Below are 17,112 nucleotides of genomic sequence, written 5' to 3' on the forward strand. Positions count from 1 at the left end.
CTATAAACAAATTTATAAAGGGTAAAGATGCAAACTATATTATTTGAAATAATGTATCTTCAGTTTTGTTAAAGCTTATTTCATGAAAATATGTGTAGACATATTTCTTAGACTTTTCAATCTGTATTTTTCAACCGACTGAATAAAAATATCTAGTGTTATGAAAGACACCCATGGGTGGGTAATGATCTCAGCAGCTACACTGACAGTTTCTCATGTTCTAATTCACCTTCAGAAATCCATGGCATCATTTTTTGGCTAAAGTAATGCCAGTTAGTGACATTTGCAGCAAGTATAAAAAGGACCCCCCATGGCAGCCATTTTTATTTTATTCTTAAGATCCAAAGGCTGCTGAAAGAACAATTGAATGAAGTTGAGGATTGGAGAAGCTTGATTTTCTTGTTCTCTGTGAAATGAAACTCTAGTTTTTTTCTTCCCCTTCCCCTTAAAAGCAAAAGTCTGCTAGGGGGTTGTAGCTGTGTCAAAGCCGCTGGGATGCCACTGCTGATCACTTTAATTACTACGACTAAGGAGGATAAAATTAAAAGTAGCACCATTGAAGCAGTGGAAGAAAGCTTGCCTAGATGTCGGTGAACTGTGAAATATAAAAATTGCATACCAATACATTTTTATGGAAAGGAAACAAGGAATTACATTACTTATTCTTGAAGAGTTTGTCCTTAAATTGTTCAAGTTTTACTAGTGCATCTATCTATGGCAGATTGTGGACCATTTCAGAACGATAAGGAAAATAGTAACTTGAAGACATGCTGTGAAAGGACTAAATATTTTTTCAGTTTATGTCCAAAGTGGTTAGTTCTGATCCATTTTTTGTATTTGAAAATACTTAAATTTGTTGTATTGAAACACAAGCTCTTTGCACCATAACAGGACTTTTGCCTGATCCTGGAAACATTAGTAAAGAGAAAAGTAAAGCTTAAGTGTACTACATTTAGCACTTTTATGAAGGCTTATAATTTAAGATTGGGAACCTAAGTTTTAAATGAATAGAAACAAGTTCTCCTCACCTCTATACAGAGCAGTTTAGCCTAATTTGTAAAGCCCAAGAGTAAGTTAAAAACAGGGTTTTAAAAAAAATTACCATATCAGTAGGGCCTCAGAAACATTCTCTGAACACCAGTTATGTGATAGATAGGACCAGTACTTTGAAATGAGACAATGAGTTTCACTTTTACTATACCATTTACAAGATGTATGACCTTGGGCAGTGTTTTTAAGTGAGATTCGATTTCTATCAAGTCAAAAAGATAGTAGTTACCTTACAGAATTTTCATTACTGAACAAGACAGCATGTGTGAGAACAGTGTGCATAGGCACAGAGCTACTATTTACCAAAACATTTGTTATAACCTGGTTTGTAAAAAGATGATTGTGGGGAGGGTTGCCTTCCAAAAATACAGTTTGCATTAAACCCTCCCAAAGAGTGCATCCATCTTACAAAATCTAGATTATCCTATATAACAGTGTAATTCCAAATAATACTGTATGGCAAAAGGTAAATGTCATCAGACTCATTCATCGAAATAGGAGGCCTGACTGCTTCAGTTTACTTTAATTTAGACTATGCAGGTAAATGAAAGATACATAAATTTCCTACTATATTGGGTTTTTCAAGTGCACTTTTCTTTTTTAGTGACATCCGTCTTCTAAGTTACCTTACCTCTGCATCTCAGTGAAAATTTTCCTTTTTTTTTTTTTCCAGCAGACACAGTAAACTGATGATTTGTTTATAGCTAAGTAATTCACATTTGTCTCTTTCAAATGCAGAGTGGTCAAAATGGCAATAATACATTTCTACTTAGGTAGGTTTAACAAACCATTATTGTCAGAAATACTCATTATCTACATATTTGAGCAGTTTGTGCTAGAAGGTGTACAAAAATAATCTTCATCTGTACTCTAGTCATTTTGTTCCTTTGACATGAACAGCATGTCTCTTCTGAGTAAAAGATCCTATAGATTTTGTCGCTATTCTGTAAATATTACTGCAAAAATCAACTATTTTAATGGAGCTTATATATAAAAATTAAAATGAAATAGTTTTACTTTTAATGAATCTGGAAATTAATAATATCAATTAAAAATTATTGCATAATCAATTGCTATAATTACAGGCTTTTCCTTTTGACTTTAACACTTAGCTTCTATTTTCTCAGTTGGTTCTTTGTCTTAAGGGAAGTTAATGGGTAAGAAAACAAACAATGCAGATATGCCATCCCACTGGAGAGCTCTAGGGCCAGGCAAAATTGTCTCTGTGGTGTTAGGACATTAGTAGAAAAGTAAATCAAGGCAATCTGATAGGGAACTAGAATTCTGTCAATCAGGCTCAAGATTTTGTGCTGTGTCCATAAACTTTGTTTACTGTAGGGTTTTATGAGTTGTAACCTGCCCTTGCAGTCTGTTAATGAGGCTAAATCTTGCTACTTGAGAATTGAATTACAGCACACCTCTGGGCTAATGGTTATAAACAGAAAGTCCCATTAGGGCTGCATTCTGATTTGTTCATTTGCATTTTTTTCTATTGTATAGAGAACAATGATGGGTAAATAGGTACAAACAAACAATTTACATGGAAATTGATAAAGTGTCCCTAATTAGTATTTAGAGTTGGTTTTATTAATGATTGCCTGCATTAAATTGCACTCTTGGTAAGCTCTCAGAAACATTTGCAGATGGGAGTATTATTGGTGGGGGGAGGGGGACAAAGAGGAGGTAGTAGCTTGTGAGGAAAAAAAATTAGGTTCCCATTTCATATTTGGAAAGGTAGAATCATTTATTTCATTTTTAACTCAGTTAAGATGACCCAAGACCACTTCATCTTAGTCTGAATCATCAAATTCCAGCTCTGCAAGAAGTTATTATTCATGCAGTGAAATTCACTTAAACCTGGTTGCCGGAGGCATATCAAATAATGGTTTTTATTAGTGCTCTTAACTTTTCTTAAGTTTGAAAGATGAAAGTTTAGTAAAAGCTCAGTTTTCCTCAGTCGTTCGTGTAATTTGATAATTTTGGGGATCAAATATTTCAGTGGTTAAGAGCAAGGGCTCTGCACTCAAACAGACCTAGGCTGGACTCCCAGTTCTGAAATCAGTTCTAGTTTTTGTTGTGAACTTGAAACTCTAAACCTAAATATTCTCATCGGTAAAAATTGGAGTGTGAAAATTAAATGAGATCATGCATATAAAGCACTTAGCACATAAAGCTAAGATATATCAGCAACCATTACCAGGATCACCATTAGTGGGCATGTATATCCTTGTACATCCTTTTATTCCTAGCATATTTTCCAAGTTCAGAAGTATTAGTAGAGAACTGCAGATTTATGCATATTACTCTCCCATCTTCAGTCTCACCCTGCCCTGCTTACTTACAAGTAAGTCTGTGTCTCTAAATATTAAGAACATATTCCTCATGTTAGAACTCTCTTCTGCTCCTTCCACAACTACCACTAACCCGAGAAAGTCTACCACCTCATCTTTTCCTTCCTTCTCCCCAGATTCTTCTTTAGAAATAACTTTTATTATAAAAGTAGTACATGTCTATTACAGAAAATTAGGAAATGAAGACAAGCCAAAGTAAGAAAACAAAAATATCACATTTCCACACCCAGATAGCTCCATCATAACAACTTTGTGAATACCCTTCCAAGTCTTTTTCTACACATATATATTTATATGTGTATTTACTTTGCCAAAATGACAAAATAAGGTTATTACTGTATAAACTGTTGGGGTTTTTTTTAGTCAACTTGTATTTCCTCTCATTTAATACTATGGTTATATTCAGATTTCTATAATTGATTCAGCAGTGTCCCTTACAACTTGTTTGTCCCAACCATTGTCTAACCCAGGATTGTACACTGAATCTAGTTAGGTTTTCTTTTGTTGGTGGTGATGTTGATTGGTTAGTTGGTTTTTGTTGTGTGTTTGTTTTCATAACTTTCTTATTAAAATGACCAGGTCAGTTATCCTGCATACCGTACCTTTCTGGATTTATTTGGTTGCTTCCTTGTTGTGTCCTTATCGTGTTTCTCTATCCCTCATGTATATGATCAAATGGAAGTTATTTAGTGGATTCACTTTAAACATTTGGGCTAGAATATTATTGGTGGTGTGTACTTTATGTACACTCCAAAAAATTTAACATACGGTTGACCAGACATTAGTGATAGCAAGATTTAAATTTAGATTAGTGGTCCCTAATCCCCGATTTAGCTCTACCATTTGGTTCTCTACATTTACAAGTAGGTTTTCTCCTTGCAATTAGGAAATAATCTCTGTGGTGTTACTTAAGCATATGTTCTAATTACTATTGCTCTGTAAAAACTACCCCAAACTTAATGGTATATAAAAAATTGTTTTGGGGCGTCTCAGTGGCTCAGTTGTTTAAATGTCTGCCTTCATCTCAGGTCATGATCCCAGGCTCCTGGGATCAAGTTCCACATTGTGCTCCCTGCCTCTCTCTCTCTCTCTCTCATGAATAAATAAATAAAAATATTTTTAATTGTTTTTGTGCTCACAGATTCTGTGGGTTAGGACTTTAGACAGGACACAGTGCTTTTTCTCTGTTGCACATTGTCTGGGGCCTGTGCTAGGGAGACTTGAACAATTGGGGGTTGACTCAAAATGGGTAAAGGCTGAGGTCTTCTGAAGGCTTCTTCATTCACATGTCTGGTATGTGGGCTAGGAAGACTTAAGGCTTAATTTGGCTCACATGACAGCTGGGTTCCCAGAGAGTAAAAAATGCAAGAATTTTAAGAGACCTGGGCAAATGGGATATGACCTTTCCTACCTAGCCTTCAAAATCACCCACCACACTTACATATTCTACTGATTATAATACAAGTGCCTAAAGCTGGCTGAGATTCAAGGGGAGAGGAATAAACTCTACCACTTGATGAGGAAGTGGCAAGGTCACATTGCAGAGAACATGTGGGATGAGAAATACTGTCAAGGCTATCTTTGGAAAATACACTCCGCCACAGCATAATATGAATTATCTAGATTCCCATCAGACATTTATCAAAGAACTTTAACAACTATTAATAATCCGTGCCAGACTTATTCTTTTATGAAAGACAAGGTTATGTTTTTGTAATTTTACCCCTTAAAAATTATTATAGCTGTTATTATTATATAACATAGAGCTTTCTCTCATTGACTGGGCCTATTTAGTTACCCTAAAATTCAGTTCTTACTAGAAGGACAAGATAATTGCTTGATTCTTTTCCTCTAATTATAAGTTTTCAGAGGAGTTGTTTTAAAAACTGCCTCAAATGAATTTACACGTCCTTTTAAGAACTTAAAAAAAAATTTCCCCTTTATTCTTTTCCTCATTCTATTTTTTTTTTAAGATTATATTTATTTATTTGACAGACAGAGATCACAAGTAGGCAGAGAGGCAGGCAGAGAGAGATGGGAAAACAGGCTCCCTGCTGAGCAGAGAGCTGGATGAGGGGCAAAATCCCAGGATATTGAGACCATGACCCAAGCCAAAGGCAGAGGCTTAACCCACTGAACCACCCAGGTGCCCCTATTTTCTTTCTTTTTTTTTTTTTTTTTACATTTTTTCTATACCCAAAATGGGCCTCAAACTCCCAACCCCAATATCAAGAGTTACGTGCTCTACTGACTGAGCCAGCCAGGTGCCCCATCTAAGAACTTTTTGAATATCACAGTGAATTAATGACTTTTCATTGCATGTGTGATTTCATTGATTCAGTTCACTGCAATCATTGTTCTTTTTGATACTGAAATTGTTTCAGTTTGTCCTCTTCAGTCATGTCTGGGTCCATTTGATACCCCTGTTAATTTGCTCCCATTAATTTTGACAGCTCTCATTTCTAGTCATCTCAAAATGTGTGGAAGAACTGCTTAGATTTGAGCTCCACCAATCTGGTGTCTACCCCTGCTGTCCCTAATAGTATTGCCTACCAAGTTTGATTGCGCCCCCCTTTTAAATTTATTTGAGAATGAGTGAGTGAGAGTGAGAGAGCACAAATGATGAGGAGGAGCAGAGTTAGAGGGAAAAGCAGCCTCCCTGCAAAGCAGGGAGCCCAGCATGAGGCGCATCCCAGAACCCGGGGATCATGACCTGAGCTAAAAGCAGACACTTAACCAACTGAGCCACCCAGGTGCCCCTTGTTTATCCTTTATATAATGTTCAGACTCACTAACCTTTCACATTTACTGCAGCCGTTTTTCATGAAAGTCTCTTGAACTTTGATTCTCATATCCAGCATTCTAGTTCTTCTCTTTACATCCTTTTCTTCTTATCTAAATACAGATGTTTTCCACATTTTGGTCAGTAGCTCCCCTTTTTCTCTGTATCTTTTCAGGTACTTGCAAATATTCCTGTAGTTTCAGATCTATAGTCACAGTTTGACTTCATTCCTAACATGAATTTCACTTTCCAACTACCTCCTAGCATTTTCACTTGGATGTCCAGCCAGCCTCTCAAACCCAATCTGTCTTACTCCTAACTTCCTCTCTCTCCCTTCCTATAGCTCCTCTTAGTTTATCTTTATTTTTAGTGCCTAAAGCTAGTGCCCCAGTTTTACTAGTTGCCCAACTTCAAAACTTCTGAATCAGCTTCTTTCTTTCCACCATATCTAATTGGTTACCAAGAATTGGAATAGGTACCAATTCTACCTCTAATATATTCTTACACTGTCTCTTTCATTTCAGTTGCCACCATCCTACTTCTGGCTCTCATTACAGCTGCCTTGGACTGTTATGAGAGCCTTCTACTTAGTTCTTTCCAGGTTTCCTATGCCATCCTGTCTTATACACTTGTCGTATTCATCTTTCTCATATAGCACCTCTGGTTGGTCATTCTCCTGGACACACACACACAAAGAACATACACACCAAACTAAACCTTTAATTGACCCTTACTTTCTTTATAATCAATCACCCTCTTGGATGGGGCTTCTACAGTCTTATCTGCCCAGCTTTATTTTTCTTGCCTTGTCTTTCTCTTATTATTTTTGCCCTGTGCTTAGGAAAACTAGACTATGTACTTTTTCTCCATTGTACTCTCTTGACTCTGTGTCTGTGTGTTGTTCCCACCTCCTAGTTTCTCTAACAGTGACCCACCTAACTTCTGACTACCATCTCTATGCTTTCTAAATCCTGCTCATTCTGCAGGCTCGACTCAGAAACCATGATGCCGTGATGCCTTCTGTTTTTCCCTCAGATGGAAATGTCCTTTTTTTTTTAAAGATTTTATTTATTTATTTGACAGAGAGAGAGCATAAGCAGGGGGAGCAGCAGGCAGAGGGAGAGGGAGAAGCAGGCTCCCTGAGCCTGATGTGGGACTCAATCCCAGACTCTGGTATGATGACCTGAGCCTAAGGCAGACACTTAACTGACTGAGCCACCCATGTGCCCCAGAAATATTCTTTCTTCTGAACTCTTGGTACAGTTTGATCAGACTTCCTTATTGTGACCATTTTATCTTACTCTATATTATAAACACTTGAGAGTATAAGTTACAAATTTTTGTGTTTGAAATTTCTATAGCAAGTACCAAGTACAAGCTATGTCCTAAGGACTAGAGATACAAAGACAAATTAGATGTTGCTCCTTCCTTCAAGTAGCTTAGTTCTATTGATAAGGAGGCATTTGTACAGAGTTAAAGGTAATTTGACAGTTTTTAAAAGTAATAACACACACACATACACCCACAATACTGTAGTTATACAGATGAAGAGCTTTATTCTACCAGTGGGGAGGAGGGAAGAATAGTCAGGGGAAATTTAGTGGATTTAAAATGAATCTTGAAGAATGAGTTAGAAGTTAAATAAAATGGGAGGACATTCCAGGAAGAGGAAATGACATATGCAAATCTCTGGGCATGAAATTATACTATACAAGCAATTCTGTGTGAAATGGATGTGAACTTTTATGGAGGTTGGGAGAGGTTAAGGGGGGATAACACTGCCAAAGGTATGTTGGGGCCACATTATTTCAAGTTTGTTTGCTATAATGATGCCGTATTTTATGTATTTTCCAATTTACAAAGCACTTTCACATTGATTGTTACTATTCATTATAATCTTTTTTTAAGTAAGCAGAAATTTCAGTTATTTAATTAACTTTAGGTTTTAGTTATTTTAAATATTAAAATACCACATTAGATTTTATTTCTTCTTTTTCTTTAAGATTTAATTTATTAGGGGGGACGTATGCACAAGTGGTGGGGGAAGGGGCAGAAGGGGAGGGAGAAGCAGACTGCTTGCTGAGCAGGAAACCCAGTGTAAGGGCTTGATCCCAAGACCCTGAGGTCATGACCTGAGGTGAAGGCAGATGGTTAACTGACTAAGCCACCCAGGCACCCCGTACTTTTTCTTCTTAATGTGCATTTGGGGAGAGAGGGAGTAGGAATGGGAATAGTACATCAGTTACCCAATTCTGATTTAAAAACTACCAACAACTATAACTTGTATAACTAATATACTATCTCCATTCTACTCCAGCCCCCTCAAAATACTATTTCTCATATATGATCAATATACTGTAGCAGCATTTAATAATATTGAAGATGTCTGTTAGCCAGTGCTCTCTCTATACCTTTATTAGAAAATAGCAAGTTAAAGTCTATTTTCAAAAAATAAGGTATAAATTGAAATTCTGTTTTTAGTATTATGACTTTTTTCTGTAAGCCTGATTATTTTATTAATAATAGTCACTACTATTTTCTCAGTTATATATATTGCCAAGCATTCTTTAAAGGCTAGTTTGAATTTTTAGAAGATATTTTAATACAGTAATTTGTAAATATTTTTTAAAAATCTGATTCTAGGATGTCTTTTAAAAATGGTGTGACATCCAACTGATATAGAGCATCCTATTTATAATGTGGGCCAAGCACCATGCTGTAAACCAGTTACTATCATGATGATCAGATTGAAAATGAAATTGCATTTCTGTCAATTACTGAGTTGGCAACTGTTCAATATATCTTAGCAGCAAGATGAAGAGCGACGTCGGCAGCTGAGAGAGAGAGCTCGTCAGCTAATAGCAGAAGCTCGATCTGGAGTGAAGATGTCAGAACTTCCCAGCTATGGTGAAATGGCTGCAGAAAAGTTGAAAGAAAGGTCAAAGGCATCTGGAGGTGAGTTAAAGAATCTTGTATCATATTCTACAGACAACCCAGAAATCTGCAGTGAACCTTTGGGACATTTTATTCTTACTTCAAAATGTTGCATCAAATACATAAGTTTCTAACCTATTGATATGTTGCAAAAAACCTACAGGAAGCTTAGTAAATCAGAAGATAACTGTTGCTGTTTTCCAAATCAACTTGTTGGTTTAATTCTTACTTTCTTAGAATATGATTCAGGAAAAAACTCATACAAACTTTGGTTTATGATTCCCCATGATGCCTCATTAATTGTGAGTAAAATGCAATCAGGTTCTCAACATCAAGGTCACGAGACTTAGTGGTGAGCTTTGGCATGAAAGATTTTTGTTTGGACTTGGATCTTTCGAAAGTAGCTTTAACAATGATCTGGCCTCTTAGCCTGATGTGTAAGGATTTTGGGTAAGCCTCATATCCATTTCTTCTTAGTCTCTTATTCTAAGAAGGTCTTCTTCAGTATCTGCAAAAATTATTCTCAGCTTGATATTAGGACAGGACTATAGATACAATTAAGGAGAATTTTGATTTTGCCCTTAATGCTCAATTTGGGCATCTTTGACTTGGAACTTTTTACATTTTTGTTTAAGAGGAGTATACTCAAGAGACCTCTGGGTTTTTGTGTTTTTGGTGTTTTTTTGTTTTGGGTGGTTTTTTTTTTTTTTTTTTTTAATTTCAAAGGTGTATAACCTATTTATCTACCAAAACATGCCAGGTACTTGTCCTGAGTTAATCTTAGAATGCTAAGATCACTCTGAAGAGTAGGCAAGTGTGGACTCGAATAAGACCTTAGAGAACTGAAACAGAGGTAAGCTATTTCAAGGTCGATGATAAGTTTCTTCAAAGGAAACTGAAACTTACTGCTGCTACTTCTAATTGATTCCTTATATTAAAAACTTCCTGTTATAGAGAATTTCAGTTAAGGCCTATAGCATATAACTTTCCATCCCATAAATCTGAAAACTGCTTTCCTAAACAGCTGTGTATCTGTCCCTCTGGTCTTCTCAGAATGTTTATTTTCTTAAATCCTTCATCTTACTTTTCAACTCCTATCATTCAGAATTTTTATTGCAGTTTCTATACTGTCTACCACAGTTTTATAGTAACATCAGTAACTACTCATAACTACATTTATATAATGCTATGATAATTTGCTTTCATTTACTATTAATAACAAGATGTTTCTTTGGCATCATAAAAGTTCTAGGTATTCGGGACACCTGGGTGGCTCAGTTGGTTAAGCAGCTGCCTTCAGCTCAGGTCATGATCCCAGCATCCTGGGATCGAGTCCCACATCGGGCTCCTTGCTCAGCAGGGAGCCTGCTTCTCCCTCTGCCTCTGCCTGCCATTCTGTCTGCCTGTGCTCGCTCTCTCCCCCTCTCTCTCTCTGATAAATAAATAAAATCTTTAAAAAAAAAAAAAAAGTTCCAGGTATTCTAAGTAAGTCATAAAAATCTTTGCCTTCTTATATCTCAGAATATAGAAAAAAAACTCATATTCTTGACCCTCCTTATAAAGTATTCTAAAGCTACTAATGCTCCCTTTCTGTGGCATCATAAACTCATAGGAGAAACTCATAAACTCATCATAATAATAGGATAGAGAGGCATCCATTGTCTCTTTTAATATTGTTTTCAGTGGTGAGCAAATAATAATGCTATCTTAAATAAGCTATAAACCCTGGGAAGGCTAAGAATTAAGTTTTAATTAATTACTCTTTGCTATTACTATTGTTAGATAGTTTGGTTAATGTTAAAATGAAGTCTCAGGGTTCAGGCAGATGTCACTGGATGACAATTAAGGCTTTATCAAAGACCATGAATGGAGCTCACTCTAAAGTCTTCTCCAGCACTGGTGCTGACTGGTCTTTTGCTGCTAACTTTCTTGTCCATATGCTCCCTCCTGATCTGTTCTTCTTTTCATGAAATCTTTCAGCTGCCTCTTCCTTTATACCTTCTCATTTTTCCTTCCTCCTCCTAGTCTAAGGTGCCACTTGATCTGCTTTTTGGAAGACTCAGGCATACTGATCCTCATCTTTTCTTTCTTATATCTATTTTTATATCTTCTTCATCTATTTTATTTTTATGGATAAACCTTGTGCCCCCATCAGTCAGGTATATGCCTTCTAATAATTAAAGCCAACCTTCTTCATCTGTGAAGAGTCATAGATAGGAAGGGTCATCTGTATAATTGGTCTTATCACTATATCACCCCAGCTGAGATTAAGCCCGGACTAGACTAGGTAAAGAAACTTCATCAGTGTGACAGCCCAAAGAATAGGTATCTTCCCTACTTGGTAACTAGGGAACATGATTTTGGCATCATTCTGTAGTCAACAAAGTAAATAAAAACAAACAAGGAATGGATTTGCAGAGGTAGCAAAGAAGTATAGAGTGAACAGGGGAAGCCAGGTGAAATGAAGAGGGGACGGGGTTCAATAGAAAGCTAATGAAAGGGGTGCCTGGGTGGCTCAGTGGGTTGAGCCGCTGCCTTCAGCTCAGGTCATGATCTCAGGGTCCTGGGATCGAGTCCCGCATCGGGCTCTCTGCTCAGCAGGGAGCCTGCTTCCCTTCCTCTCTCTCTCTGCCTGCCTCTCTGCCTACTTGTAATCTCTCTCTGTCAAATAAATAAATAAAATCTTTAAAAAAAAAAAAAGAAAGAAAGAAAGCTAATGAAAACCTGAAGTCTAGACTCTGTTCCCTAAGAAGATCAGTGTGACCAGGGTCCATTTCTCCTATGGGACACACTATATATTGGATATTGAACACAGCAACCTATCAGATGAAAGGCTCTTAATCAGAGCTAAGGTTGACCTACAACAAGTGGAGTAGGCGTATTCCCTGACCTCAGTAAAGGTATATAGATCAGACTAGGTCTGCTCTGGCCTCAAGGTCTAAGCTGAAGCTGTTGAGGTTGGGAATAGGGTAAGAGACTGTTAGGACAAATTCCTGCCCGACATTCAGCTATTATACATATGCATTTATCTAATGAGCCATGAGAGTCACTGTGCTAGGCCAGGATTTAGCAAACTTCCTGAAAAAAAGGACTGAAGTAGATATTTTAGCCTTCGAAGGCCCTGTGGTCTCTGTCTAAACTACTCGTTACTGGCCTTGTAGCCTGAAAGTAGCCTTGAACATTATGTAAATGAATGGGCCTGCTGGTTATTTACCCCAAAGCTGTGGTGTGCTAGATTTTTTCCCCCATGCTATAGTTTGCCGACCCCTGCATAGCAAATTAGAACTTCACTTCAGTTCACAAGAGTCTAATTCCTAAGGGAAAATGACCTTATGAGGTTGATAAGTCAGGGAGAAAAATTAACAAATTAGTATCTACTCTTCTATTGTCTAGTGGGAATCATCCAGTCTGAATAAGGAATAGTGTGAAAGGAGAAGAGAGAAATGAGTAGTGACCAGCCTAGTTGGAGAATGAGGATAGGAAGATTCTGGAAGCAGTGGTCCAGAGGGACAAAGGAGAGGGTAGTCAAGAGCTGAAATAATAACGAGGAAACACAGCCTGGGGAATGTGTTGAACATGATCATTACTCAGACTCATTGCCCAAACCTACTTGAAAAGCTTGCTTTTTTCTGTTCCCAAGCAGCAACCTGTCTCAGTGAGAAAAGAAAACTTTGTAAATTTGAGAATTAATAAGCTTTTATTATGACCAAATAAATTTTAAACTTTTGTTAATGGTCCATGGCCACTTGGAAGGAGGCATCTATTCTGTTTTAAGATTATATTATATCATATATTTACTATATAATATATGATTTATTAAATATGATATGTATTTTATGTATTCTATTTATTTATTTATTCCATAGTTTATCACTTTGGTCTGAGTTAGCTTAAGGTCTCTTAACTTTTTAATGGACATTGTTGCCACTCTTTGACTTAGATAAACTGGTGTTCTTTGTTTTTACATTTCAAGTGTATAAAGGAAATTTTTTTTTTAATTTCATCCATGAAAATGTTTGTATGCCTGTGTTGTCTTTATTTTAGTTATGACAAATAGACTTATCTAAATTTGTTAAATCAAAATAAAATCTTATAGGCCTTCAGTAATTTTTATTTTCAGCTTCTATTAATAACTATACTTGTGTTTTCTGTCTTATGTTTGATTTCTGTAACTTTAAAAACCATTAATGGTATAGGTACCTTCAGTGAGAATTTAAAAATCATAATACAAATGAGAAAATTTTTTCCAAATATATTTTCTGAATATATCTTTATGATCACCTCAGTGTCTTTATGTAAAAGTGCTTTTTTTACTGTCACCAGATTCCCTTTATTTTTTCTCATTCAATTTATTTGTAAATGATAAGTGCTGTAACACTGGCCTTATTGCTATTAATCATACCACTGGGATTCCCATTTTGCTTATAGTGCTGCTCAGTGTCAGCTGGAATGCACTGTCTCATTCCAGTGCATAGCCAATCTCCTTTTACCTTTTTTTGTTTGCATATATTATATATGCCATATTTGTAAACAATTTCTGTTGGGTCTCTAGTTTACTTTCTGCCATGCTCATCTGCTAAGTTTTCAGTTGTTAGCTATAAGGATAGGTAGATAAATAGATGTCGTAGATATATACATGCTATCTCACACACACACGCGCGTGCGTGCGCGCGCACTTTAGTTCTGCTAGAATGCTTTTAGACTATTTCCATAGGTGTTAAGAAATCTATAACATTAATGTTGAAAAGAATTCAAGGGTATGTCCTAAAAACTGAAGCCAGTGAATGGAAAGAAAGTAGAAATCCATTCTCAAGAAGACTTGAGCTATATAGGAGATCAATTTTTACTCTTGCCCTCCCCAATAGTAATCCTTTTATCTAAGGTTAGCCATACATATATAAACACTGAGTTAACTCACTTAGCATTGCTGGTGAGTGGTAATGTAAATAGAGTTCATTTTGCTGGAAATAAAATGACTGGCACCCATTTAACATCACACAGGAAACAAGGATTATATACGTGAATAATGAAAGGAAGGACAATTTTCTACATATCCCTGGAACCTGAAACTACCCATATCTGACCACATTTCCAGACTGAGCTCTTTCTCTTCATTGCAATGCCATCCTTCTAGTCACTCAGACAGGAGGGTCAATTTTGATGTCTGCTTCTCCTCCTCACTATCCCTCCCCAGCCACCAACCATCCAGCCAGTAGGTTTTCAAATCACATCATACCCACTCCCAATTCTTATATACTAGGTTAGGCTCTCTGTACTGCTTGCCTAAGGTTATCACAGTCTACAACCTTGATTTCCTGCCTCCAGCCTTTCAGTTCTTCAGTCTGACATCTAGGTCAGCAGTCTTGCTCCCATGAAGGATGATTTCACATGCATAGTACACACCTGTGGGCAATCCCTTGACCACTTTTTTTTCACATAAGAAAGCATATCAGAATGTAAGCAAAAGTGATACTTTAGGAATAATATTAAAGTGACTGTAATTTATAAAAGTCATAAACTTCAATGCATATATTACTACTAATTATTTTATACATATTTGACAACTCATTACAATAAGACATTTAGATAGAAAATGGCTTATATAGGCTACTCTTAAAGAACACAGTGCTGATCATGTTAGAGCACCAGTATCTCTCCATTCCCATTAAGTAGAATTTAAACTTCCCATTCTGCCCTTCAGGGCCTTCTGGGCTTTTGCCTTTTAAGACTTACCTCCCTTTATCTCCTTTCAAGTATACTTTGAAGGTTAATGCTTCCAAAGAACAATTCCTGGTACTGTTGGCAAAAAGTAATCTTTCCTCTTTCGCATTTGCTCTGTAACTTAATTTTAGCCCCAAACACTTAACCTGTCCTATATAATTTTGTAGTCTCTTGAATGTATACCTTTAAAATAAAATTAAGTGTCTTTACAATTTGGTATCTCCTCAACATCTTGCAGTGTTTTGCAAATTGTGGCTACAGTATGCAGAATGAATGTCGAATTTTATGGTTTCACTCTAGGTTAATTATGGTCAGTAATAATCAGTAGAGGCTGGTTGGCAGCAACAAAGTATTGCACTCTAAAAACTGATTGTAAACTCTCTCTGGCAGAGTAATACAAGAAAGTGTTCTAAACACTTACTTTAGCACTCAGGAAATCCTTGTTCATTCATTTATGTTTATTGCAAAATTATTTAGAGAAGAATTTTTGAGGATAATGAAGATGCTAACATAGAAAATTCTCTCAGAGGAACCTGGGTGGCTCAGTTGGTTGAGCGTCTGCCTTCAGCCCAAGTCAGGCTCCTTGCTCAGCAGGGAGTCTGCTTCTCCCTCTCCCTCTGGCTGCCACTCACCCTGCTTATGTGCGTGTGCGCACAATCGTGCGCGCGCACTCTCTCTCTCTGTGTCAAATAAATAAATGAAATCTTCAAAAAAAAAAAAGTATCTCTCAACTGATTGTACTTAAATAATGAGCCAAGTATAATGCTTTAGCAATTTGAAGAAACTTAGCAATGTCCCCCCACCTCCCCAGGGTCATTTCTCAATCTGTTTTTCTTTGTTGTATTCTTCTAAATGACTTACGTAGTACACAGAACATCTTCAATAGATGTAAACTATTATTAGTAGTACTGATGATCATAGTAAGTATTTACTTGGGGAGGCCCCAAATCCAACACAACAAGGCATGCAGGGAAAAGGACAGATATTGAAGGATTAAGCCAAAACTATGGAATTTTGGAATTTTTCAATTGTAATAATGTTGTAATACATGTAATAACATGCATATCCAGTTAGTGGTATGCTTTTTCAAATGCATAAAATTCAAAACTACTTAGCCAGTTTTATCACTTGAATTTAGAAAGGAAAAAAGTATAAAATAGAAAATTTCAATGTTTAAAAAAAACCTCCATTGGGGCACCTGGGTGGCTCAGTTGGTTCAGTGTCTACCTTCAGCTCAGGTCATGATGCCAGAGTCCAGGAATGAGCCCCTCATGGGGCTCCCGGCTCAGCAGGGAGTCTGCTTCTCCCTCTGCCCCTCACCCTGCTCTTCTGCTTTCCCTCTCTCAAATAAATAAATAAAATCTTAAAAAAAAAAACTCCATTAATTAATTGTAACCTAAAACATTTTACTAAGTGTATTAAAAATAGTATAAGATTCCTCTTTCCATGTATTTAGGTTTGAATAGGTTTCCCAGGTGTCATCTTTCAAGATGTACTGTTCAAATTGTTTCTGAACAATTTCTTCTGTAGAAGGTACTGTCTATTCTATTCTTGACCTTGTCTCTTAATTTATCCATAATGCTTTTATGATAATATTCATTAATAGTAGAAAAGTATTCAAATCTTCATACAAATTATTTATTTATTTATTTATTTATTTATTTTTAAAGATTTTATTTATTTATTTGACAGACAGAGATCACAAGTAGGCAGAGAGGCAGGCAGAGAGAGAGAGAAAGGGAAGCAGGCTCCCTGTGGAGCAGAGAGCCCGATGCGGGGCTCGATCCCAGGACGCTGAGATCATGACCTGAGCCGAAGGCAGCGGCTTAACCCACTGAGCCACCCAGGCGCCCCATGCAAATGATTTAAATATAGCTACAAGTTTATGAAGAATGATTTCTTTCTTTATAGATTTATATCTAATAAATGCTAAAAATTATAATTTAGAAATACCATTTAATTACTTCATTACCAAATCAACTTTATTTTTATATGCTGTTACTGGAGATTACTTACACATTACAAGTTAAGATAGGGACTTGATGAACTCAGTGACTCAGAGACCATGTGTGGCAAATTGTCAAAACTTTTGTATCTGCTTTGATGTGACAATTCAACTCTGACATGTGAATGTAAAGTATAAATGTTAATCCAATAGTGAAAAGTGACTTAAAACTGATTTCTTGCTGATCTCTATCAGACCATATTCGAGTAACTGTCATTAAAGTTTTCTACTCTAGTGTTTTGGATAAATGATACAAAATAGAAATAATA

The 17,112-nt window shown here is 36.5% G+C and overlaps 1 protein-coding gene across 13 annotated transcripts in view; it reads left to right on the plus strand.

Annotated features, from left to right (window-relative positions):
* EHBP1 (EH domain binding protein 1) overlaps positions 1-17,112 on the plus strand; it is a 360,247-nt gene that overhangs the window by 290,265 nt on the left and 52,870 nt on the right. For 11 of the 13 annotated variants that reach the window (XM_004742041.2, XM_004742042.2, XM_045077893.1 and 8 more), the window contains one exon: positions 8,991-9,138. In XM_004742041.2, the coding sequence (XP_004742098.1) occupies positions 8,991-9,138 (148 nt within the window). The remainder of the gene's footprint in view (positions 1-8,990; positions 9,139-17,112) is intronic. The other 2 variants (XM_004742044.3, XM_045077897.1) reach the window with 1 other exon arrangement.

This window comes from Mustela putorius, unplaced genomic scaffold, assembly GCF_011764305.1.
Source record: "Mustela putorius furo isolate JIRA1106 unplaced genomic scaffold, ASM1176430v1.1 tig00000224_pilon_pilon_pilon, whole genome shotgun sequence".
NCBI classification, from domain to species: domain Eukaryota; kingdom Metazoa; phylum Chordata; class Mammalia; order Carnivora; family Mustelidae; genus Mustela; species Mustela putorius.